Source organism: Mytilus trossulus, chromosome 6 (genome assembly GCF_036588685.1).
Source record: "Mytilus trossulus isolate FHL-02 chromosome 6, PNRI_Mtr1.1.1.hap1, whole genome shotgun sequence".
Taxonomy (NCBI): domain Eukaryota; kingdom Metazoa; phylum Mollusca; class Bivalvia; order Mytilida; family Mytilidae; genus Mytilus; species Mytilus trossulus.
This window is the reverse complement of record NC_086378.1, coordinates 79,009,647-79,036,019: the sequence shown is the minus strand read 5'-3', so window position 1 is coordinate 79,036,019 and position 26,373 is coordinate 79,009,647. Positions and strand designations below refer to the sequence as shown.

Sequence of the window (26,373 nt, the reverse complement as noted above, 5' to 3'; positions counted from 1 at the left end):
AATATTGCAATATTAGGAATATCTGCATACACATGTATGTTACCCAAGAAACATCTTTTAATTTGAAAGACCATAGATAATCTGTTTATTGTTATTTTGTCTTTGACATTGTTGATGTTTACATAATTTTATAAATTTTATGCATACAATTTCTTAATGTGCCGAATTTATAACGGAACGAGATATGTATTGAACAGCTTTTTCATAGGGTAAAAGCAGTGTGCAGTTATATTGCAGTAATTCTTGATTTAATACTTTTGTTTAATCATTTGTTAATAGTTCCACCAGATGCACCAACTTTGACTGGACCAACGACTTTGACCCCAGGACAACAAGGCACATGGACATGTATTTCAGCAAATGGTTTCCCAGCTGGAGCAATGACCATGAGAAATCAAAATAAAAACACTCAGTTTTCTGCTTCTCAGTTCACAACTAGCACAGTATTAGATGTTAAATCATATGATGTAACTGGTGTCTTAACCTGGAGTCCAGTAGTTGTTAACAATGGAGACACCATTTGTTGTGATGTAACACATACAACCACATCTTCTACTCCACAGACAGTCTGCAGACAAATTACAGTTGCTAGTGAGTTTAACATAATTTGAAAGTTTTATAGCTCATTCTTTTGAGAGCATACATGTACATGCACATAAAGTATTTAAAATGTCTGTTCTTTTTAAGTGGATCTTTAATAAAATATATTGAATCTGAATCTGTAAGTGTTAACAGAATGATAATTATGAGGTCAATTAAAATGTGGATTCATGTTTACTCATTTTCTTTGGATTCTATCGGTACTGGTAAACCATGAATTGAAAAAGTTTTAAAAAAAAAGGTACCCAATTTTATATAAGCTTGACTGCAGACATATGAATAATGACAAAATAAAATATTCATGAAAATATGATTGTTCCCTCTTTAAAGAAATTTTTTATCTGCTAAAAAAATACTGAATCTACCTTTATTAAATAAGGAACAAATTAAACATTTACTCTTGACTGAAGTGTAGTGAACAGTTCTTTACTCTATATTTTTTCTCCTTTTATTTTTCAATTCACATTCTAATATTGAGATTGAAAAAAATATAATATAATTTGGTCATTGTTGGTATGAAAGCAAATCATTTCTGAATGTATGCTTATTATTGTAGATCCTATTGCAATTAATGCTCCTGTGACCCAGTACACTCCAACTCTACAGACCACAGTTACTCTCCTGTGTGATGTTACTCAAGGAACTGCATCTCAAATTGTATGGCTTAAAGATAACGTTCAATTGAATATAAACAATAATAACCGACTTACTGGTGGCACTGTGGCTACAGAATCCCTGACAATTACCAACGTACAACAATCTGACGGGGGAAACTATGTCTGTCGGGGGACTGATGCTGTCACAGGAAACATTGTTAATACAGATACCATAAATGTTAACCCTGTTGGTATGTATACTCATTACATATGTATCAATTCTTTTGTTTAGTTCAGACTTAATGGAAAAGCTTATCAGATAAAGGTCTAGGATTTAAAAAAAATACTTTTAAAAGTTGCCTTACCTTTGGAGCAACAAAAAAAACAAAGAATAAATGATCAGTATTTTTAAAATTTGAATTTATTCTTTTTTAAGGAACTCCACCTGTTACAAGTATTCCACAGCCATCATACACTCAAATTACCGGACAACAAATTATTCTGGGATGTACAGTCCAATCGTCAAATAGTCCTCTACAGGAAGTTCAGTGGACCTTCACTAATAATCAAGGACAAACAACAGACCCTATCTCTGTGTCAACCTCAAACGGAAAGTATTCAGGCTCCTCAATTAATAGTCCATCTTTGACCATCAACAGTGTGGCATCAACTGACCAGGGAACATACAGTTGTAAGGCCAGAAATCTGGTCGGGACCAGTACAAATAATCCTACAACAACTCTAACTGTAACAGGAAGTAGGTTTATTTTATATTGTTTATGTGTTATTATTATAAAATTAAGGAGATGTGGTATGATTACTAATGATGAAAATATTCATTAAAGATTTATAGACAAAGGTGAGAACAACTAATTGTAACTGTCTTTTCTGTAAAATATAAGTAGAGTTAAGCTGTTATAAAAAAAAACAGGATGACTAGAAAAAAAAACTGAAAATCAAGTAGAAAGAGATTGATTTATCATATTAGTACTAAGCTACAAACTAAATGCATAAAGTACTGATGTAAGAGTATTCACAGTTACAGAGAGTAAGGCCAAAGCCATATTTCAATTAATAAACAACAAAATGATTTTGGAGAAAAAAATCAATTAGAACACCCCAAATGGATTCAGTGTAAAAATATTATAAAGAGACAGAGAAAAGCATGAACATGATTAGTTTGAAATAAGGATACAAAATGCCAAACTAAAAAATGAATGAGCTTACAGAACACAAAGGAGTCTTTTTTATGACCAATTTACCGGTAAGTATTTTTAAATTTACCATATGCAATTCTGAAGTTTAAAAAGGGGATGATTTTGTAGGATCTGTGTTTATTGGATCAAGTAATTTTTTTACATTTCACATTTTTTATTCAAGGTATACCTGTAGTCCAGATTAATCCTACTACCTACACATCAACTTATGGAAGTCAAGTGGAAATTACTTGTAACATAGTATCTGCAAGTCCTGCAGCAACTCAAGTTTACTGGCAGAGAAGTTCCAATAATCAGATTCTACGAATTGACAATGGAGACCAGGGGTATCAAGGCAGTACAACATCTACCCCTTCATTAACCATTAATTTTGCCACAACATCCGATGCTGGAGTATACACATGTTTTGCTACAAATGCTGTAGGCACTGGCAGCAGTAATCTAGGAACAGTCACAATTACTGGAGGTAAGTACTTGTATATCTTTTAAAAGGTGGTACATAACACTGCAGGGAGATAACTGTGTAAAAATCACTTTAATGTTTTAATTAGGTTGTTTTGCTAAGGAAATATTACTCTTCTCAATGATAAAAAAAATGTTTGCCAAACTGCTGTATATCCAGTGAAAATTTTCTGTTTCAAGTTCTTTGAATTTTTTTTATTTTTGTTAAAGGTTGAAAGTTAAATGTTTGTCAATGTTTTATTAAATTTAAATGAGCAAATTAATTTTAGTCAAGGTGTTTGGTGCCAACTTAAAAAAGATGTTCAGTTCAGATCCAAATTTTAAAATTTTAAAAAGTTGAATGAGAAAGTTATATTTAAAAACTACTTGTTTCTATATCACAGTGCTCAAGATAGGAGTGTCTGATGATGTGCACTAATAAAACATTACTTGTCTCATGGTTTGTTCATTGTAGTATACTAAGCAATATTATCATTATTTTTTTTAGGACTTCTGTCTGTTTTTGTCACTCCACAAAATCAAAATGTTGTCCAAGGTGCTCAGCAGAGAATAACCTGCACTGTGAGTGGAACTCCTGCTGCACAAAACATTGCCTGGCTGTTTACAGCAGCTGGTAGCTCTCAACAAACTCAACTCAATACAGGAAACAGTCAGAAATATTTACTGGGTACAACTCAGGATCCCTTTTTGACTGTACTTAACTTCCAACCAAGTGATGCTGGTACTTATGTATGTAGAGCAACAAATGCTGCCGGATCCTCATCTAGCAACCCTGGGGCAACTTTAACCTATATCAGTAAGTACATTAATAACATTTATATTTGGCAGGCCATACTAATGCTTTTCTGTTGATGTTAATCCTATGTTAATCCATTGGAATCTGAATTGCTGGTGTAGATTTTAAATTCACTACTTCAAGGGAGGGGGTTATAAAGGTTCTCTGTCTCTGCCTGCTTGTGTCCATTCCTTTGTCCTATAAAGCTTTGTATTTTTTTTACAAGATTTAAAAGTCAGATCTTCATGAAACTTGGTAGCAAACTTCGTGTCAGCGTGTGCTAATGTGTGATGTGTTTTCAGAGTCACCAATCACCAACTTCCAGTTAAATGAATACTTGTATATTCTTGTACATATAATTTATGAAATGTTTTCCTTTTTTTCTAAGGAACTGCAAATCAGAGCTTGCTTGAAATTTTAATCAAGTTTCATGTGAGAAAATATATCAGTGAAAGGTTATATGCCATCCTGAAAACTGTTACCTTGTGAACTAACACATTGAAAACCTAGCTTAGTTTGCTGGTATAGTAACAAGCAGGTCCCAAGTCAGGAGCCTCTGGCCTTTGTTAGTCTTGTATGATTTTAAATTTTAGTTTCTTGTGTATAATTCGGAGTTTAGTATGACGTCCATTATCACTGTACTATTATGCATATTTAAGGGGCCAGCTGAAGGACACCTACGGGTGCGGGAATTCTCGCTACATTGAAGACCCATTAGTTGCCTTCGGCTGTTGTTTTCTCTATGGTCGGGTGGTTGTCGCTTTGACATATTCACCATTTCCTTTCTCAATTTTATTTTAGGGTTTATATTCGTATCTTTTTATCATTTTATTCTCAACATGCATTTCGGATTGGATTTGCCACAAGGACATTAAACAACAACTTGTCTATTTTCTTTATTATATTTCAGCCGTACCTACTACAAACGTTGAACCAAGACAATTTACAGCAACAGTAGGAGATGCTAGTTTCCAGATTCAGTGTCAGGTCACTGCAACACCCGGAGCAACTTCTTGGTACTGGACATTCCAACCTGTAGGTGGCAGTCAACAGACCATAGCACAAGGAACCAATGACAATCAGTATACCATTGATAATTCTGGCACAAACCCTCACTTGACCATTAAGAGTATTGCTTTGAATGAAGCTGGAATCTACACTTGCTACGCAACTAATGCTGCTGGTACCAGTGACAGTTCCAACAATCCTAGTTCTAGACACACTTTGACAGTCACAGGAGGTTTGTTTTCTTAAATTCTTTAAGTTTCTTTATCAACAAGGAAATTCTACTATTGGAGTATAAAGCTTTTATAAATTCTTGTCTGGGAGTTTATGTTTAATTATGGTTTTGTTTAGAAATTTGTCAATGTTGCATAATTGTTAAAGGATAGCAGTGTCACCAACAAAATATCTCTTGGAGTAGATTAAACATATCAATTCTTTAAGATTTTTGTTATTGCCTCATCAAAATCATTGTTTATTTGAATGAAAAAAAGTGAAAACATGTAGTCAAAAAGCGTTGAATCAATTTGTCTATCATATTTTTTATATGAAAGGTTATTACTTTATTTAACTTTGTATGTATAGATTGAATAACAAGTACAAGTACAAACAACATACTCTCTTTCTCTTTTCAATCAGAGGTTATATTTAAATATATGATTACATTTTACAGCAATTTTAACTGTGACTATTTCTCCTGCTACTGCTAATGTTATCAGAGGAAACACACAAACAATAGACTGTAATCCTCAAGGAAACCCAGCAGCTACACAAATCACCTGGTATTTTACACCATCGGGTAGTAACAGTCAGCAGTTGCTAAATATAATCAACAGTGGTGGGAAATACAACGGTGGAACCCCAGGAAACCCTGATCTTACCATTACAGACTTCCAGACAAACAATGCTGGTTCTTATCGCTGTGCAGCAACCAATGCTGCTGGTACTGGAACGAGTAGTAATTCAGTATTGACATATGTTGGTATGTATTTACATATGTTACATGCGGTCCTAAAAATAAACTTTAATATGTCATTTACATATTTTAATAATGCATATTTTCAGGAGTGAAGGTATGTTATTAAAACTTTGATTTTTACGATTTTTCTTCCATCCAAAATCAGGTTGATTACAATTTGTCTTCCTAATTTGTTCAGGATGTTGATGAAATTGCCATTGTTTTTTCATCAATTGAGTGTCTTGATACGTCCATTTTTATGAGCTTCATCTTGCAGGATGTAATTTGAAGACCTATTGAACCATGTGTTTTTGGTTCAATATAAACTGAAGTAAAGGTTCATTGTAGTTGTTATAAATGTGCAGAATATAAAATAGTGTGTATGTGCATTTTCCACCTTGTTTCCAACGGAACAAATTTTTTCTACCATTCCGATGAAAATTTTGTAAATTTCAATGAATGAAATATTCATTGCTTTAAATCAATATTTTTAACAATGTTGATGTATCATTATATATCAAAGATCTTTTTTATAACTAAGCTTAAAACTTTTTATTGAGCTTATAGTTTTATAAGCATCATTTGCACTAAACTTTCAGATATGCGTTAACATTTTGAATTTTTCTCTGCTTTTCGTCAATTTGTCATTGTTCGCTAACGCATATGTTTTTTGTTTTGAACTGTCATGTATGATAAGTAATGAAGAATTGTAGGCCAGGCGTAAGTAAAACTATGTAAATGTTACTAATTGCATGTAATATCGTAGGTATATCCAATGTGGTACATGTATTAATTCTGTAAACAGAGAGAAAAACGCATGTGAAATAGATTAGCAGTATTTTGTAGCTTTCTTAAAATATATTATCTGATTTAAAAATGAGGACTGTTTCATAGAATAAATGTTTTAGAAATAGAGGGATTAGGATAAGTTTTATACATAGCATAAAAATTTATACATTGCATAAAAGTCAAAACCATGAGACACGGATACAAATTTTTAAATTAAAAAACAATTATTTAATAAAGTCTTTTGAGTCATCTCATATTTGTTAAAAAGGATAGTTGATCAAACATGGTTTTAATCAATGTGAATTGCTAGAAACAGAGAATAAATAACATTCAAATGTTTAGATGACTAGTTGTAGTAGGAGCCTGCTAATTCACAATTGTTGCACTTAATTGTTTTCTCCACAAAAGTGTTTAAGTGTTCACATTTTGATGTTTAAATAGACAAAATAATGTAATTTTCTTTAAAGATTTTTCAATTAAACAGTCTTGAATAGAATTTTATATCATATCAGATCTATAAATTCATTAAGTGATAGTCAAAAAATATAATTTCCGTTAGTATCTTATCTGTTTGTTTGTTAAACAACTGTGACATGAAAAAGGTTTGAAATAAAAGATTTTAAGTTTAGTGAGACTGGCATTAATGGAGCATAGTCTTAATAAAGGAGAAATTTGAACCTCATGTAAGTATAGTTAATATTTGTATATATATAATGATGTTTCTAGTGTTTTGTGTAAAATCCATGGGAAGGAAATTAATTGGCTAATTCAAAAAGCTTTATAGACAACTGCACTGGCTTTCCATGAATGTCATAGACCAACCCTTTTATGATAATTTTTTTTTATTAATTACTTGTTTAAGATTACTGTTATTTTTCTGAAGTTTCTTAAGTTTTTAAATGGATAATTTTCTGCGCATTAAAGTACAAATGTATCTAATCATCCTGTTCATCATATTGTTTTTAAATCCGAGACCATGAATGGTTATTCCATATATATCATAAGTATTAAAGACATCTTAATAAACGAATCTTATATCACAAACTTGAACGAGATTAAATATACGACTTGGTTTTCAGATCCACTATCAATTTCGGTGACGCCTGCTGATGGCACTGCTATATATGGAGATGCCTCTTACACCATTCAGTGTACTATAACTGGTACCACACCTACATCATGGTCTTGGTCAAGAAGACCAGTAGCTGGGGGTGTAGTATCACCAATATCGGCTGGCGGCAAATACCTTGTTGCTAACTCGGCAAATGCTCCACATCTAACAATCAATAACATTGTGGAGGATGATGAGCAAGACTACTTCTGTCAAGCAACAAATGCAGCCGGAACAGTAACCAGCTCACGTGCAAGGCTGATCGTCAATGGAGGTTAGTTCAATTGTCAATGCATTCTGGTTCATTCCATAATAAAAAAATCTCAGTTTATAACCACAAGTTAACATCTTTAATGTAAACAAATTATGTTGATTCAATTTATTCAACTTAAATTTAGATTTTACATGGTTATAGTTTGTTTTGTAAGACTGTATTCAAACATACTTATAAAATGTTAATTGAATAGGAAAAGTAAACATTTTGAAAGGGACGTGTGAGTATACATGGTCTCTAGTGTGTAATGATAATCATTAAATTTCTCCATTTTAAGCCAAAATCACAATGGAATAGATTTGATAAGAATATTATTTACATTTAAAAAAATGGTCAGTTTTGTTTGAAAAAGGAAGGAAATTTATCTTAACAATCTTTGAATTCACACTCGAACTTACCGATGATTAACAGTGTACTTTACACTTGAAAATGTATGACATCCAATAAAAATCACAGTGACCAACATTTTGCCTTCAAATTTTCTTGATGGTGTATATGTGTAGTAAGGTCATAGTGTGTGTGCAACATTCACATTATTGAATTGCAAAAACTTGTCATAAAAACTTCCAAATTATTTCGATCCAATGAAACAAAAGAGTAAATAGTATTCTATTCATCTAGTCGACTCTTTTAACACCTGTTCTTCATAAGTAAAATGACTTGATATAGTTTAACTATAATTTCCACATAAAAAAAAAATTATTATCTTTTCAGGTCTATTAAGTGTAACTATTTCACCAGCTAACGCTGATGTCCTTCAGGGACAATCACAGTTGATCTCCTGTACTGTAACTGGAACACCATCTGCCACATCCATTTCATGGCGTTTCACACCAAGTGGATCTAATCAACAACAAACATTAAGCTTGGGCAACACTGCTAAATATTCTGGTGGAAATACCCAGAATCCTTCATTAACAGTACTGAACTTCCAGTCATCTGATGGTGGTTCTTATGTATGTTCTGCTACAAATGCTGTTGGAACCACTTCTAGTACAACTTCTGTACTAAGATATATCCGTAAGTTATTTAAACACAAATATTTGGTTGGATCTTGTAATACTTTACCATAGAATTGTACCAAACTTTCAGATTCTATTCATAATTAAAGAATGTGATTTTTACATTGAGAAGGGACCCAAACAGAACAGCCAAAACTGTAGATGACCTTCACCTTTGACAGTTGGTACCATAACTTGATCACAATACTGTTATTTTAAAATGACAAAATTTATCATTTGAATCTTCTAAAAAATATTTTCTAATACGAAGATATGCATTTTATAAAGTGCCATAGCAAGATTTTTGTTAGGAAGAATTAAATGAAAAATTAAGATTTCAATCCTCTGCTTAATTGTGAACTGCTCATGGAATTGTGATTATACAAACAAATTATCAGAAAACCTTATTTAATTGAAGCTGGAGTAATTTTTGATTTTATGATATATTTCAAGGAGATGTTTTATCTTTCAGAACAACTAACAATATCTGTGAGTCCCTCAGATGGAACTGCTATTTATGGAGATTCGTCTTACACCATACAGTGTTCTATAACAGGAACACCACAGGCCACATCATGGTCTTGGGTAAGGATGCCCATCAATGGAGGTGGAGAAACACCAATATCTGCTGGAACCAAATACTCCATAGTTAATTCTGCCACTGCGCCACATTTAACTATTAATAATGTTGTTGAGGCCGATGAACAGGATTATTACTGTCGAGCCACAAACGTAGCAGGAACACAAACCAGTACACGTGCAAGACTTATTGTCAATGGAGGTTAGCTCTTTGTTATTTAGTTACTGTATTCAGACATGTATAGTATGCATTTATGTAAAGTACATATTTTGGGTTAAAAAGTGCAGACTATACGCAACCAAATACGGTAATTAAAAAAAACTATGTAGTAAATTGTAAAAACTGTTTTGTGGTGTCATTTAATATAATTTAACTGATATAATACAACATTGAATATTTGCCTAATCAACTATTCACACAATGAAAAATTTACTTTCCTTTTCAGGTCTTTTAAGTGTTGCTATTTCACCAGCCAATGCTGATGTACTCCAGGGACAATCTCAGTTAATTACATGTACTGTTAGTGGAAATCCAGCTGCCACGTCCATTTCATGGCGTTTCACACCAAGTGGATCTAACCAACAACAAACATTAAGCTTGGGCAATACTGCCAAATATTCTGGTGGCAATACCCAGAATCCTTCATTAACAGTACTTAATTTCCAGTCATCTGATGGTGGTTCTTATGTATGTTCTGCTACAAATGCTGTTGGAACCACTTCTAGTACAACTTCTGTACTAAGATATATCCGTAAGTTAATAAAGCATATATTTTTCCTGATATTTTTTCTGATGCTTTATCCACAATTTATTTATGATTATATACAATTTTTTTCATGAATAACTTGTAAAAGCTGTACCTTGACCTTCTTACAAAGATTATAATATAGTATGTACCTAAATGTTAAAGAAATATTATAATTGATTAATATGCATGTTTGTGGTCACTTTGTCTATATTAAGATTTGTTTATGAATATAGATTTTAGCAACAATTACTGCTTATGGAAGGTTTGACATTTTAATGTGACCATACATGGTGTATTTCAAGGAGATGTTTTATCTTTCAGAGCAACTAACAATATCTGTCAGCCCTTCAGATGGTTCTGCAGTGTATGGATCAGCATCTTACACCATACAGTGTTCCATAACAGGGACACCTCAGGCTACGTCTTGGACTTGGCAAAGGAGACCACAGGCTGGTGGATCATTGACAACAATATCTTCAGGGAGCAAATACTCCATTGTTAACTCTGCCACGGCTCCACATCTAACTATAAATAACATTGTGGAGAGCGATGAACAGGATTATTTCTGTGGTGCCACAAATGTTGCAGGATCACAAACCAGTTCTCGTGCTAGACTCACTGTCACAGGAGGTAAGGCATTATTGTTTTAGCAAAAAAGTGAATTTACATATGATGAATACTGTACTTGTACTTTTTTTTCGTGGGTACTTTTTTTCGCGATTTTATCATTATTGTCTTTCAGTTGAAAGGTTTGATTTGGATTCATGTTTATTTATATTCGTGATAATAAACCAACCGCGAAATTCGTGATAATAAATACACCGCGAAAATAAGTACAATTACAGTAACTCATTATTACTTGAAGTTTGTAAACTGTATAATACAACACTTATGAATATGACACATCATTATGATTTTGCAATCCTTTAGTAACAAACAATTATTTCGTCCTATATAATTTTATCATGTTTGAGAAATGGAGACACTAAGATTAATAATAATTAATGAAAATTTTAAATGATCAATGGATGCTTGGGGTCTAAAAAATGTGCATCCTATTTCCTCATGCAGCCTTATTTAGACTATCCCCAGACAGAGATTGCCATTGCTGTATTTGACACAACTTTTCTAAATTTTTGGTTTTAAAAGCTCTTTAATCTCATATAGATTCTTACCCAACTAATGAGTCTTATGTATAAGAAACATTGATATGGCCTACCATATTAAAAGCCTGTGAAATGATGAGTTTTTAATCCATAATCTATTGAGTAAAATTGAAACAATGAAATTATATATTTATATTTTCAGATCTTCTTAGTGTAACTATTTCACCAGCCAATGCTGATGTTCTCCAGGGACAATCTCAGTTAATTACATGTATTGTTAGTGGAAATCCAGCGGCCACGTCCATTTCATGGCGTTTCACACCAAGTGGATCTAACCAACAACAAACATTAAGCTTGGGCAATACTGCCAAATATTCTGGTGGCAATACCCAGAATCCTTCATTAACAGTACTGAACTTCCAGTCATCTGATGGTGGTTCTTATGTATGTTCTGCTACAAATGCTGTTGGAACACAATCTAGTACAACTTCTGTTCTAAGATATGTCCGTAAGTATAAAAATATATTTTGGTTTCATGTCATATATGATATTTTCTCTCGATATAGAAAAGTTGCCTTATGAATTTATACTGAAAAACACAAATTATTGTCTTGTTTGTTAATGGGTCTCATTTTTAGCATATTGGGAGTATGAAATACACAAACATTTTTTATCACTTAAAGGACAGATTGACAAAAGATGATAGCAGATCATGGGCCCCATAGGATATTATGATAAAATATTACAATAAACACCCTGTAGGATATTTCGATTAAAAAATACAATTTACATCCCTTAGGATATATACTGATAAAATATTACAAGAAAAGAAATCTTTTCTCTACTTGAAATGAGAGTTCAAAGATTAATTTAACTTTGATATCATCAGAAATACATATAATCATTTTATCTTTCAGAGCAACTTACAGTATCTGTGAGTCCTTCAGATGGAACTGCTATTTATGGAGATTCCTCTTACACCATACAGTGTTCTATAACAGGAACACCACAGGCCACATCATGGTCTTGGGTAAGGATGCCCATCTCTGGTGGTGGAGAAACACCAATATCAGCTGGAAGCAAATACTCCATTGTTAACTCTGCCACAGCCCCACATTTAACTATCAACAATATTGTTGAGGGTGATGAACAGGATTATTATTGTCGAGCCACAAACGTAGCCGGAACACAAACCAGTACACGTTCAAGGCTTATCGTCAATGGAGGTAGGTTGTTCATGTTTTAGTTGCAAAATAGTCCTATTTTTTTTTATTGACATTTGATGTCAGCACTTGGTCTATAAACTTTAATTGGTACTTGCAGTACAAATATATGCTCAAAAACATCAAATCTCATTTGGATTGGCTGATTTCTGAGTCTGAGTATGATAATCAGGCTCGTTATTCTTATGACCACAATGGCCGATCTCATTATTCTCACTACATGTATTTTAACTTTTGGTTCCATTTTTATAAAAAGCTTTTGAATATTGACCAATATATATTGTTACATGTTCAGATCTGTTACTAGTGACTCTGGTCATCAGTCGTGAAATTGACAGCAATTAGGGACCAATCAAAAGTGTTGTGTCATTTCATTGCTTCAGAAATCTAATTAATTTCAGGTGATAATTACATTTTTGCTGGAGCCTCATAAGTTATAAAGAGGAAAATAAACATCAGTAGAAAAAGCTTTTAAAAATAATTTTTATTATCTTTTCAGGTTTACTAAGTGTTGCTATTTCACCAGCTAATGCTGATGTACTCCAGGGACAATCTCAGTTAATTACATGTACTGTTAGTGGAAATCCAGCTGCAACTTCTATAACATGGTTTTTTACACCAAGTGGATCTAATCAGCAACAAACATTAAGCTTGGGCAATACTGCCAAATATTCTGGTGGAAATACCCAGAATCCTTCATTAACAGTACTGAACTTCCAGTCATCTGATGGTGGTTCTTATGTATGTTCTGCTACAAATGCTGTTGGATCACAATCTAGTACAACTTCTGTTCTTAGATTCATTCGTAAGTAAATAGATATATTTTGTTTAAAATATTATATTCATTCAATTTAGATTTAGATTATGTAGGGAAAGTGGGATCCTTGAGAAATTCTGGGAAGATTAGTTAAAGCACAATTACTCACTAATGAAAATATTCAATTTGATTTATTATATTGAGGAAATCATATGCACCACAATTAGGGCTATTTCATTAAACTGTATGTGGCAGGGACTTTCAAAATATCAATGTTTAAGATAGTCTTGCATAATGATAATAAAAACATACTAAAAAAACCATGACCAACATTGAATAATTAACTTCCCTTCCTACTCTCCAACATGCATTATAGTTTTTTATAAAGGGCACCAAAAATGACTAGTGTTTAACTATTCAGACTAAATTCCAACTGTTTAATCTATATAAAAAACAAGAAACACATCAACAAAGGACAACTTCTGAACAACAGGTTCCTTATGTCTTTTTTTTTTCTTTTTTACAGAGCAACTGACAATATCCGTGAGCCCTGCAGATGGTACTGCAGTATATGGAACAGCATCTTACACCATACAGTGTTCCATAACAGGGACACCTCAGGCTACGTCTTGGACTTGGCAAAGGAGACCACAGGCTGGTGGATCATTGACAACAATATCTTCTGGAAACAAATACTCCATTGTTAATTCTGCCACAGCTCCACATTTAACTATCAATAATATTGTGGAGGACGATGAGCAAGATTATTTCTGTGGTGCCACAAACGTAGCGGGATCACAAACCAGTTCACGTGCTAGACTCACTGTCACTGGTGGTAAGAAATTATTGTAGTATTAAAAACAGTAAATACGAACTGTTGTTATTTACAAATGATGAATTAGTTATGGTATGTTACCATTATTATACTATACTTATGAATGCGACACATCAATTAAATTTGTAACTTTTTATTTACAAACATTAATATCATCCAATCTCATTTTAATCATTGCCATATTAACTCTCCTGACTCAAAAAGCCTTTTGTAATAGGCACCTTTAATGGTTCAAATTTATTTTTTTTATCTTTTCAGATCTTCTTAGTGTATCTATTTCACCAGCCAATGCTGATGTTCTCCAGGGACAATCTCAGTTAATTACATGTATTGTTAGTGGAAATCCAGCTGCAACTTCCATTTCATGGCGTTTCACACCAAGTGGATCTAACCAACAACAAACATTAAGCTTAGGCAATACTGCTAAATATTCTGGTGGCAATACCCAGAATCCTTCATTAACAGTACTGAACTTCCAGTCATCTGATGGTGGTTCTTATGTATGTTCTGCTACAAATGCTGTTGGAACACGTTCTAGCACAACTAGTGTTCTTAGATATATTCGTAAGTATATTGAACATTTTTTTTTGTTTGCATTCAAATGCAACATATATTGGGACCTTTAAAGCTCATTTTAAGTTGGGTTTTTTTTCCTCATTGTTGATGGCCTGATTTTTATAGATATATAATGATTATATGATTTTAAGAATAAGATTAAGTTAGCTAGGCGTCTACCTACATCTTGGATTTTGAAAAAGCATATAACAATCTGTCTAGATCTTTCAGTTTGGAGGCAAATTTTCAGAGTTGTATGTAATTCATGTGAAAGACTTTTCATATTGATATAGAAAATAATGTGTTTTATCATAATTACCACTGTATTTTTTGTTTGATTCATTTTCTGTAAACTTTGTTACATAAGGGGAGGTAACTCAAATATAAAGGGAGATTAATCAGAGATCACAAATCGATTTTGAATTCTTTTTTACACTATATTTTAAAGTTATTGATAATTTGATAAATTGCAGTTAAAAAGATAATTTCTCTTTTCTTTTTGCAGAGCAATTATCAGTAACCGTGAGTCCCTCTGATGGAACTGCTGTTTACGGAGATTCTTCTTACACCATACAGTGTTCCATTACTGGCACACCTCAGGCTACATCATGGTCTTGGACAAGAAGACCAACTGCTGGTGGTTCAGAAACACCAATATCTTCTGGAACCAAATACACCATTGTTAATTCTGCCACCTCTCCACATTTAACTATCAACAGTATTGTTGAAGCTGATGAGCAGGATTATTTCTGTGCAGCCACAAATGTGGCAGGAACACAAACCAGTACACGTGCTAGACTTACTGTCACTGGTGGTGAGTTTTCTACATTTCTATCTTCCTCTTCAATAGACTTAAGATTAGCAAAAACTGGTTTACAGTGTGCTGAGGGTGAAAGGGGGGGGAGGTAAGTTGGTACATAATTTGTTTTCAACTTCTCCTACAGTTTTCAAGCAATACCGCTTTAACCTTGCCAGTAGATTGTACATATAATGAAGTTTTGAATCTGCTATTATAGAATTGTGTGAAGATTTTTTTTCACATCTTTTCCAGATTTGGGATTTTATTTAATTTCCAGCAAATGTTATTGCAACTACATTATAAACATTTTACATTGATTAGTCTCAAATATTTCAAACTTTTACCCATTTTCTTTTTTAGAATTGTTGACCGTTTCCATTTCTCCAGCCAATGCTGAGGTCATCAGAGGAAACAGCCAAATAATAACATGCACTGTAAGTGGAAATCCATCGGTCACCAACGTAGCATGGACTAAAGATGGTCAATCTGTTAACGTGGCTGGAAACCCAACAAAATATTCTGGAGGTACACCAGGGAACCCATCTCTAACTGTTACCAATTTCGAGACAACTGATGCTGGTTCCTATGTCTGTATAGCTACCAATGCTGTGGGGAGCCAGTCTAGTTCGACGTCTGTGTTGACCTATATCGGTAGGTACTACCTATCTACCATGCCTGCTGTAGTGTCCATCCAGCTGATAGAAATATCTGACTTTAGTAACCAACCATTATGGTCAACGATTATTTATTGTTATACCTTTATATACATCACCTTATCCCTACCAAAGCTAAACATTTAAAATGAGGATTATTTGGAATGTTTTCTTTATAAAATTTCTTGTTATTTTTTGTGAAGAAAAGAAAATTGCACAGAAAAACAAATTTTGTTTATTTTGCATTCCTCCTTTATGTTTGGTTGGAAAATATGCTCACTGTGCACAAATGCTGTTTTTCTTTAGTTAAAAGGTATAACAAAACAGTTATAGAATGTGTTTTTGACAACACTTTTTTGTTTGGTTAAAACCATTAACTTTTACTTACAGTCTTCAGGCTTTAGACAAAAGCATGGTCTTACGGTTCAAATAAAACAGCTGTTGGCTTTTAACACATTCAATAACTGGTTATTGGTGTCACCAAATAGTTACTGACCTAATTAAATTTGATAAAAGTAGGGTATATGTGTTATGTTCTTTTGGCGGGGAAGTCAACATAAAATATTGTTATGACAAGAATAAGCTATGTTTTCATACATAGAACAGTCAGATTTGGATCAAAAAGTTTCCTAACTATCCAAATGACGATTCTGTCAAGGAATCTGAAGATACAATTTTGACTGTTTTTCTTTTGATTCAAAATAAATTCTTTTTAGTATTTATATATAATTAGTAACTGCTGAAACCAGCTTAGATACATTGTTTTATATTAAAGAATAAGCTTTCATGATAGCTGAACATTTCAGCTTACTGCAGCTTGCATAGAACAATGTATTTATATTAAAAATTTATTATTTTTCTCTCTTCCAGTTGAATCAAAACACATGTGACTTTACAACAACAAAATTTTCTTTGTTTAAAACCAATAATATTATGATTTACTAATTTTATAATATCATACTTTTCTTCCATATTATCTCCATGTCCTGGAAGTGGACATTATATATAATTACGGGTTATATTAACTGACTTTGTGACACTAATACACATGTGTTTGTTCTGATACTGTAATATACATTACCACTGTAGAAGGTAGCTGCACATATGTATGCAAAAATCAAATGTAGTAAAAATTGTAAAAACAGCTTATCTGACATTCTGCACTTTTAAACATGTATTTCACATTTCAGAAAATTGCTATAATTTGCATGAACATTTCCTCTCTTTCGAATAGATTATTCTTGCTATAAATGAATATATTTTTGGGAATTTCATTCCATAAAGTTATTTAGAAACAACAAAAGCACTTAAACTAATCCGATCTTTCTTTAAAAAAGTAGCTACCTGACAAATTTTAGTCAACTTGTTTGTTTAATATCAGCAAGATGTGCCAAAAACACACATTTTCTGCCATAAGGGTAAGTGAAGGAATTATTGGCACACTGGATTTAACCAATAATATGTATTTAGAAAAAACTGGTGTTGACCTTAGAAAATTTATTTGTTTTTTTTTCAAGGGGAGATAATTTATTTTCAGAGATTATTGAGTTGGACATGTTTGTCATAAAAAAGTGCACAGAATGTCAGATAAACTGTTTCATGTAGAAGGTATCTTTTGAACAACATTACTGTTAAAAGGGGAAAAGTTTCTATTATTTTATGTAGATGGTTTTCAGTTATGTAAATGCTTTATTTTGCTGTTTAAAAGTATACAATAAATAAAACTCCTGGTAAACAAAGAATACTCAGAAATTACAATAAGTACTTTTAAACAAGTGAAAGACAACACATAAATTCCGAAATTATTAAATCATCACTGTTGTTTTTATTGAATCCAAGTAAAAGTAAATAGAAAACAATTAAAAAAAAAACAATTAAACAAGAAAATGGTGAAACTTATCAATTTTGCCTTTTTCTTCTTAGGTCAATTATAAAAATGATTAATAAAAGCTTAGCTAATGATGCTCACCCTGCTATATACTGTATTATACCAGCCTGTCACCATTTAAAAAATAGGGAATCACTGCTTTGCAAATAATTGTCTAATTTGAAATAAATAGTTTAATTATAATACATTAAAAAAGTGCCACTAAGTTAAATAAGGCTCTTATATGAAATTTCTAGAAAATATCTGGACATATGAAGGTTAATAATTGACCATGTAACATTAAAAGTTGTTTAAATCGATAATAAAAGCAATTCCTATCCATATGATAAATGAATTTAATAGAAATATAAGATGTAAATTGTATTCCCTTAAACAAGATTGTTTTTCTCTGTATTTTTGGGCGAAAAAAATAAACCTCTTCTGTTTTAGAGGTTTAATGGTTTGTGCTTTATATCCCTTACCAGCATATGAATTAATAATTACTAAATTTACATGCAACATGTGCAACAGCACATCTTACATTTATTTTATTTAAAAAGATCCTTGTTAGCTAAACTTTGATGCAGTAAACAAAATCAAAGATTTCTGCTACAGCCTAAATTAAAATAAGCTTTCCAAATTTCTACAGAAATATAAAGATATTTGTTAACACAAATGTTGAGGAATAAATCATTCTCAGAAACCTTGATTGTATTTCAACCTGCGCGTAATTGAAAAATGTCAACACCTAAAATCAGGTTAAAATAAAACAGTTAAATTTTCTATATTTTTTGTGTCAAATATTTTTGTTCTTTTGTCATTTATGTTTCAGGGACTCCATTTTGTCATCAGATCGTGTGTATTATGCATGATGGCATGATGAAGGTTTTACATACCTTGTGTTGTAGCAAGCATGATTTGTAAAAGGTTGAATTTAATGGTTAAAGAATTTTTTCAAAGAAAATTCTAGGAACATATCAAACTAGATGAGTTTCACACTGTGTGTTAAGTTTGAACACTTGTGTACACCTTTGTTGTAAAGCTTTTCACACCTCTGATCCGAATCAAAAATAAGTTGCAAAATTCTTGCTAGGTAGAAAATTATTGCCAAAAAGAATTTTGTGTTTGGACAAGACTATTTTCAGACAGCCTTTAAGCTATTTTTGTCACCAGTATTTGTTTTTCTTAAGTATGAAAAGTAATGACAGTTAGCCTTTGGGCCCCTTTTGATAAAATCAGTAGAAATGTTTTACATTGCCAAAAGCTTTCTCTGCCAATGTCAATTTTTTTGATAGACTTTGCATTTTTATAGTTTTGAGAAAATCTTTTGTTTATTTTGAGTCAATCATTAGGGATAATAGAAGACTTGTTGGTATATAAAAAAGCAGTCCAATAAGACAAAAAAAATCTAAATTTTGCATGCAGCATGTTGAAAATTGCATTTTACATTGAAATATAGACGGAAAATTGTGATTTTTCCTGCATTATCTATTTGTATAGATTGACATGAATGTGTTTGTATGGTATATGTAGTAATAAAATTCAATTGTATATAATTATATAATTTCCTGAGTATATATGCTTTCCTGTGTTTCTGTACATATATATATTTATCCCTGATTAATTGTGAGCTGATTTAATACTATATATATATATATATTGTAATCACTGTGAATGCTTATAAATGTCTCAGTTTTTAGAGGTTGCATACTAGAATTGTTGAGAAATGTTGACATGGAAGAAATAAACCAACAGATAAGTTGTCCACTGTCATTCATTGGTAGAACTAGTTAGAATAGTCGCAAACAAAAGCGAATAACTATTTTGGGATTTTTTTTATCTTCAAGTTAACCTTCTAGAAAAAAAGGAGTTATTAGATTTAACTTTTTTTTTCAAATTCTTCTTCTTTTACAAAACCATTAATAATAAAAAGATTTTTTTTTTCTTCAAATTTTCAAATTTATTATTGAAATAGGAAATCTCTTCAATTAGCCATGAAGAATTTTTAGTTGACATATATCACTACAATGGCCTTACTAATATCACACTACAATGATCCTATGCTTCAGTTTTATAAATGCAGAATGAAACTTTATGTATATCTGCATAATGATATATGTTGTATACCATATAACAACAGCGTACATATTGTTTACATGTATTTATCCAATAAGGATATCAACATTCACAAAATGAGTTACATATTGTAACTGTTTAGTTTTTATTACTACAGCAAAAATTATAAGGCCATATAGAGTACAGATTTTGGTTCTGTTTACCAGAATCACAATTAAAATTTTATTTGACTTGATAATTTTGAGATGATTGGTAAAATTGAGATTTTCAAATCTTGTTATTAATCAATTAAAGCCATTAATATTTTTTACAATATTAAAGGTAAGGATTTTTCAAAAAGTAAAAGTTCTTATTAAATTGAATTTTGATTTGAGATGATTTATATTTAATTGAAGAAATATTAAGGGGTGTGTTTGATTCTTTTTTTACAGAATACTTGTCACTTACTGTCAGTCCATCATCTGGCAGTGCTGTTCTTGGAGCCCAAACGTATGTGATAGCATGTCAGATTACTGGTAACCCAACAGCCACTAACTGGTATTGGACCAAGACCCCAACAAGTGGCGGACAATCAGAGAACATCAACAGAAACACCAACAATAACAAATATACAGTTCAGGAAAACGCACAGAACCCACAATTGACAATAAAGAATATTCAGCAGTCTGATGATGCTAATTATGTGTGTAATGCACAAAATACTGCAGGGTTACGAACAAGTTCAGCTTCAAGACTTATTGTTACTGGACGTATGTATTATTACAATGATCTTGTTTTTATTTATTCAAAAACACTTTTAAAAGAAGCTTTTCAGTCATCTTTTATTGACCTTAAATGCAACTGGTTACTGTTTGTCAAATAAATACATGTGAGTACATCATAATCCCCATTGGAAGCCTCTTTTTTGGCTGTTCTAGATCTTGACCTTTGCTGAAAGACCTTCAAAATATAACTTGAGATTTTGCTCTTTGCTTCAACATTAAGATAGACAGTACCAAGAACAAAAATTTGAGTTAACTTTTTCTGTTGCATGTACCTTAAATGAAGGTAACTGTCAAAAGGTATCAGAAAAATTGTCTTTAAATTTTTTCAAGAGTGCTGTGAAACTTGTTTTTGAATACAGATATTGTGTTGCCAATGGACTCAATATATTCACCTATATTATTTTTGGTTTTCAGAATTAGCCAGTATTACAGCAAGTCCATCGACACAGTTTGCCAATTATGGTGCTAATTCAGTAACAATCCAGTGTAGTGTGTCTGCATCACCCTCTGCCACAGCTGTTGGATGGAGAAAAGTATCATTAAATGGTCAGACATCTACAGAAATAGATGTACAAAACAGCAATAATAAATATTCTATTGTCAATTCATTGACCGCACCACATTTGACCATCAGCAATGTCGACTTCAATGACGATTCTAATTATGTATGTTTTGCTACCAATGCTGTGGGTACAGGGACCAGTAATAACGCTAGAGTGGATGTTATTGGCAGTAAGTATTATTTTCCTTTCAATCAGTAAGGACTAGGTATAGCAGAAGACATTTAAATACCTAATAGTATAGGACACTTACTTTGGTTTCATTAATTTTCATCGGATACCAATTTTTGTGGATTTCCTGGATAATGAGGAATAACAAATTTTTATGGTCAACAAATTACAAATTATCTTAGGGAATGTATGAAAACTTTGACAAAATAACTAAATGAAATAGCCATGGAAACACAAGTTTTCATCAATCCATGAAAACTGGTACCCTTGAAAATAAATGAATCCACAGTATATATTTTCTACTTTTCATCTTATGCAATATATTAATTTTGGCATCACAGTTGAATCAAAATGATTTTTCCAACTGTATTACAAATGTTTAATTTATGACCTTGATTATCATTTAAAAAGATTTATTAAAAAAATCATGAAAATATCTTCCTCTGTTTTAGGTGCACCACAAGTCTCAATACCACAGAGTGCCTACAGTGTTATATATGGAAGTGATATAACAATCCCGTGTACCATTGTTAATGCTAACCCAGCTCATTTCCGAGTCACATGGTATTATACCGGCAGTAACAACCAGCAGACTACTATCAATACTGGAGATCCTTCCCAGTACAGTGGTGGTGTCTTAGGTAACCCAGGTCTCACCATTCTCAATGCTAACAACCAAGATGCTGGGTTTTATAAATGTGAAGCCGAGAATCAAGTCAACAGTGGTCAGAGTAGTAATACACAGTTGAATGTCATCGGAGGTAAGTTGGTTTATAACTATTTATCTTTAAATAATTTTTTTTTACCCTCAAGCATACTTAGAAGACGTTATACATGCAGAAAATATGTTTTATGCAACAAAGTTAAATACTAATATGTCAGTGTTCTTTTTTCAAACCGGATGTATGAGTTCAAAAAATACATAAAAGATAGTCGTTCCTGATTAAAGGTCTTAGCTGAAATAATTCTTTTCAAAGTAACATTAGGCTTTAAAGTATTGTGTTCAGATTTTTTAGAAGACAATTTTTGGTAACTACTAGTTTGATTTTACCATTTGATGTGTCTTTTTTTTCTTTTGATTTAGTTTTTTTTATAGATATTTGTTTTAACTTCAGTTACATTTTTTTTCATTAATTTACTAAGAATTACCTTGTTTGGATATTTTTCATCAAATTTGGTGTAATGTTTGATGATTGAGGTATAAATGACTTGGAAAATGAGTGACATACAATATGACAAATTTTAGATGTTGAGCTTTAGGCTCCTGGCCTTGCGGTCATAAAACTTTCGAGTCTGTTTTTTGTACTCATACTCCAAAATCAACCAATCAAAATGCTGGATTTCATGTTTCGAGCATGATTTTTGTGCTCCGAGCACTGAGCAAAGTTTTATGACTTCTACCCCTGAAGTATCCCCTTTTTGCATTTTTCTGTGAGATTTACCAGCAAACATTGACAGTTGTGTAGAGTTCAAAGGGTTAACAGTTATAAAAACTGGATGCATGTTTAAAAAATAATGTCTCAGGGGAAATCTTTGCTATTTGAAACATAACAATCTCATTCCAGCTTATTGCTATGTTCATAACAAGCTTATTCAAAGACAGTTATATGTCCAATTTTGATTTTGATGTAAGCTTTTCATTAATTGACATTTTTATTGAAGAATTGCATGCTGGTCTTGCTTTAGTTTTCTCATTATTTATAGATTAATTGATGTATAAATTTGCTGATTTTAAATACGTGTTCAAAACACATATACATGAAGAGTATATTGTTCTTAAAAATAGATATACCAGTTGTACAACTGAGCAAGACTACAGAAGTTGTTGTTTTTGATGCATCTGTTACCCTAGTCTGTTCTATCAGGTCACAAAACCCTGTCGTGACTGAAATCAAATGGCAGTTTACAAACAGCAATCAGATTACTACACAAATAGTCATTTCCACCAGTGCTGGAAAATACAGTGGTTCCACTGTAAATAACCCATCTTTGACAATAAACAATGCCGTATTCCAAGATGCTGGAACGTATCAATGTTTTGCCCAAAACGCAGTTGGTACCGGACAAAGTTCCACCCTTGCTTTGGGTATCGCTGGCGGTAGGTGATGAGGTGAAAGTGGCGTTGCTTTGTTAACACTAACACGGTCATTGAAATCAATAAAGTGTATACATCTTTCTAAAATTAAAAACATATGAACTAAGTCTGGCTTTTAACAGTTTGAGGAATAACACAAATATATATATGTTAATTGCCTAAAAAAAATGAAAAAAATAATAACTTAATGTTTAATATTTTAACATTAAACCCTTGCATTGAGTTTCCTTTTTTTTATTTTAAAAAAAGTACCTTTTATAAATTGGCAAATCAAGATTATTTTGAATGAAATATATTGAAAAAAAAATATTTAAATTTAGTGAAAAAAAGAAAAGGACGTAGCAAAACAATAAATTGATGTCAAATTATTTAATAGATGTGCCAGTTGTATGGCTCAGTAGAAGTGGTGACTTTGTTCTATACGGAACCAGAAATTTAAATATAGATTGCTGGATATCAACGCCAGACTATCCACTTTTATCTGTTGTCTGGCAAAAAACTAGATTTGGTGTCACCACACAATTAAATGTGGCAATCAGTAATGGCAAATATAGCGGCTCATCTTTAGTTCATCCTGGTCTTACTATTAACAACGCAGAATTTACAGATTCTGGTAGCTACGTATGCATCGCGACTAATCTCCGTGGTAATGGCTATAGTCCTGCCTATGACTTAAACATATATGCTAGTAAGTCATTCAGTGTGGTATGACTTGCTTACAAAGTAACCCTTGTTGCTACATGTTCAGCTATAAATTTGTGAAAAAACACGGATTTAAGAAACAGTATAACATGTAAAGCCATCTCCATTGATATCAAATCACTTTTTTAACGTGTGTTTAAAAACATCAATGTCATCGGGAATCAGTTTGTTTTGTGGAACACATATATATATATATATATCATGTATATTATACATAATGTTTGATTTGTACTATGATGTGTTTTGGGGTTGGATTTCATTATAAACTTTGAGATAAGTCATTTTCATTTCATAATTTTAATAAATTGCTCAAGATATAAGGAGAACCTAGCGCATTTACCAATTTGTGTATGTTTGCCTTTTTTAACTCAAAACTTTAAAATTAGCTATCGCACAGTTAAGCATAGTTATGTGGTACACACCATTGTCATGATTTCTTGGGGACAGTGAAAGTATTTTCTTTCGGTACCTCTGTTGATTTAGTTTTTCGGCCAAAGGCTGATGCCAAAAGGTATAGTCATCATTGACATAACCAATATGCTTCAGGATTAATACCAAGTGCGCCAAAACAATGGGAATGAAGTGAGCTCACATGGCAAAGTGTGTGTAAAATTTGTTAAAATATCTGAAAAGATAGTTGAAACTAATACTGTCTATGTCATAATGCCTTAACAAAGATATTTTCATGGATTAACCTGTATCATTATCAAAATTTTAAAGAATTATAAAGTTGTCAGATTTTTTTTAATAAATTGTTTTTTGTTATGCTTTTAATTGGATGTTTTCAAAATTAAAATACAGGTCTGATATCTATTCTTGAAGAACATTTTGTTCTGAAAATGCATTTCTGAATTAACGGCTGAGCTCACTTTTAAGGTAATGCTTAATATTGATGTATATACTTCAAAAGGTTTGAAGTGTCACTGGTTTGTGGACAGTTATATCATGTGTGACTGTGACTGCTGATTTATAAGGCCATAACTTGCTGATATATAAACTTCAAGAGCAATAACCTGTAATAAGTCTGAAAATACATTATGGTGAATTTACACAGTTTAATCATTACATATATACTTATGTAACAATTACTGATTAATAAAATTTTACAATATTGCCAATTCTCATACATGTGTTAATGACATTTAACATTACCACTCTTAGATATTATACAATTACATTGACCAAGTTAAAACCATTATGAATATTCTATATAACCGGAAGTAAACTTATTAAAAAAAAATAACAAAACTATTGATTGTATTCTTACAAGTTGCAGGGATCTTCCATTTTTTAATATACATTTTATTTTTTAATTTTCAGTTGATAATCAATATATTTATATTGGTTGGCATTGTGATATGATTCCAGATTATTTATCTTAGATTTATTAAATTTTATTGTATTTGGTAAATTATATTTACATTATATGTGTAAAATACTACCCAGAATTGAGATTTGCTGACGATTAAATAAGTGTTTAATGATGCTGTGATATATATTTACAATATTCTAAAAGACATGTTTTTTTTCTTTTTAAATAGGTGCCTTGACTGTTACCATTCCATCATCAACCTACTCAGTTTTACTGGGGAACCAGATCAGCATCACTTGTACTGTGTCAGGGTCACCTTCAGCCACAAATATTTACTGGATGAAACAATCAACTAATGGCGGGTTCTCCAACGTGGACATAGCCGGAACCAACAGATACAGTGGTGGTACTTTAAGCAGTCCAACATTGGTGATCACGTCTGCTCAGTTCAGTGATGAAGGAAACTACAGGTGTCATGGCGTCAACGCTGCAGGAGATGCCAACAGCATCGTGACAAATCTTGATGTCACAGGCAGTGAGTATAATATCATGAAGCATGATCATGCTCCTTGTATATCTAAAAATAGATTATTTGATATGATATGTTAGAACGGTATTATTTGTAGCAAGCTGGTAGATCTAGGTTCCAACATTATTTTTTTGAAGATATTTATAGGAATATTTATTACGACAGGTCCAGATTACTGAGTTTCAATTGATGACCACAATTTCATTTCTAGTGTTTGTATCATAATACCAATTTCATTTCGGACTCATTTCTGAAT

The 26,373-nt window shown here is 32.0% G+C and overlaps 1 protein-coding gene across 2 annotated transcripts in view; it reads left to right on the top strand.

The window, feature by feature from the left end:
- The window catches only part of LOC134721944 (hemicentin-1-like), a 69,062-nt gene that overhangs the window by 4,396 nt on the left and 38,293 nt on the right, over positions 1–26,373 (top strand). For both annotated transcript variants that reach the window (XM_063585270.1, XM_063585269.1), the window contains exons 4-26: positions 280–591; positions 1,157–1,447; positions 1,633–1,953; positions 2,577–2,879; positions 3,363–3,671; positions 4,561–4,890; positions 5,326–5,634; positions 7,479–7,784; positions 8,499–8,804; positions 9,258–9,566; positions 9,811–10,116; positions 10,435–10,743; positions 11,422–11,727; positions 12,137–12,445; positions 12,942–13,247; positions 13,726–14,034; positions 14,293–14,598; positions 15,095–15,403; positions 15,749–16,039; positions 20,416–20,733; positions 21,163–21,480; positions 21,932–22,240; positions 25,818–26,123. In XM_063585270.1, the coding sequence (XP_063441340.1) occupies positions 280–591; positions 1,157–1,447; positions 1,633–1,953; positions 2,577–2,879; positions 3,363–3,671; positions 4,561–4,890; positions 5,326–5,634; positions 7,479–7,784; positions 8,499–8,804; positions 9,258–9,566; positions 9,811–10,116; positions 10,435–10,743; positions 11,422–11,727; positions 12,137–12,445; positions 12,942–13,247; positions 13,726–14,034; positions 14,293–14,598; positions 15,095–15,403; positions 15,749–16,039; positions 20,416–20,733; positions 21,163–21,480; positions 21,932–22,240; positions 25,818–26,123 (7,098 nt within the window). The remainder of the gene's footprint in view (positions 1–279; positions 592–1,156; positions 1,448–1,632; positions 1,954–2,576; positions 2,880–3,362; positions 3,672–4,560; positions 4,891–5,325; positions 5,635–7,478; positions 7,785–8,498; positions 8,805–9,257; positions 9,567–9,810; positions 10,117–10,434; positions 10,744–11,421; positions 11,728–12,136; positions 12,446–12,941; positions 13,248–13,725; positions 14,035–14,292; positions 14,599–15,094; positions 15,404–15,748; positions 16,040–20,415; positions 20,734–21,162; positions 21,481–21,931; positions 22,241–25,817; positions 26,124–26,373) is intronic.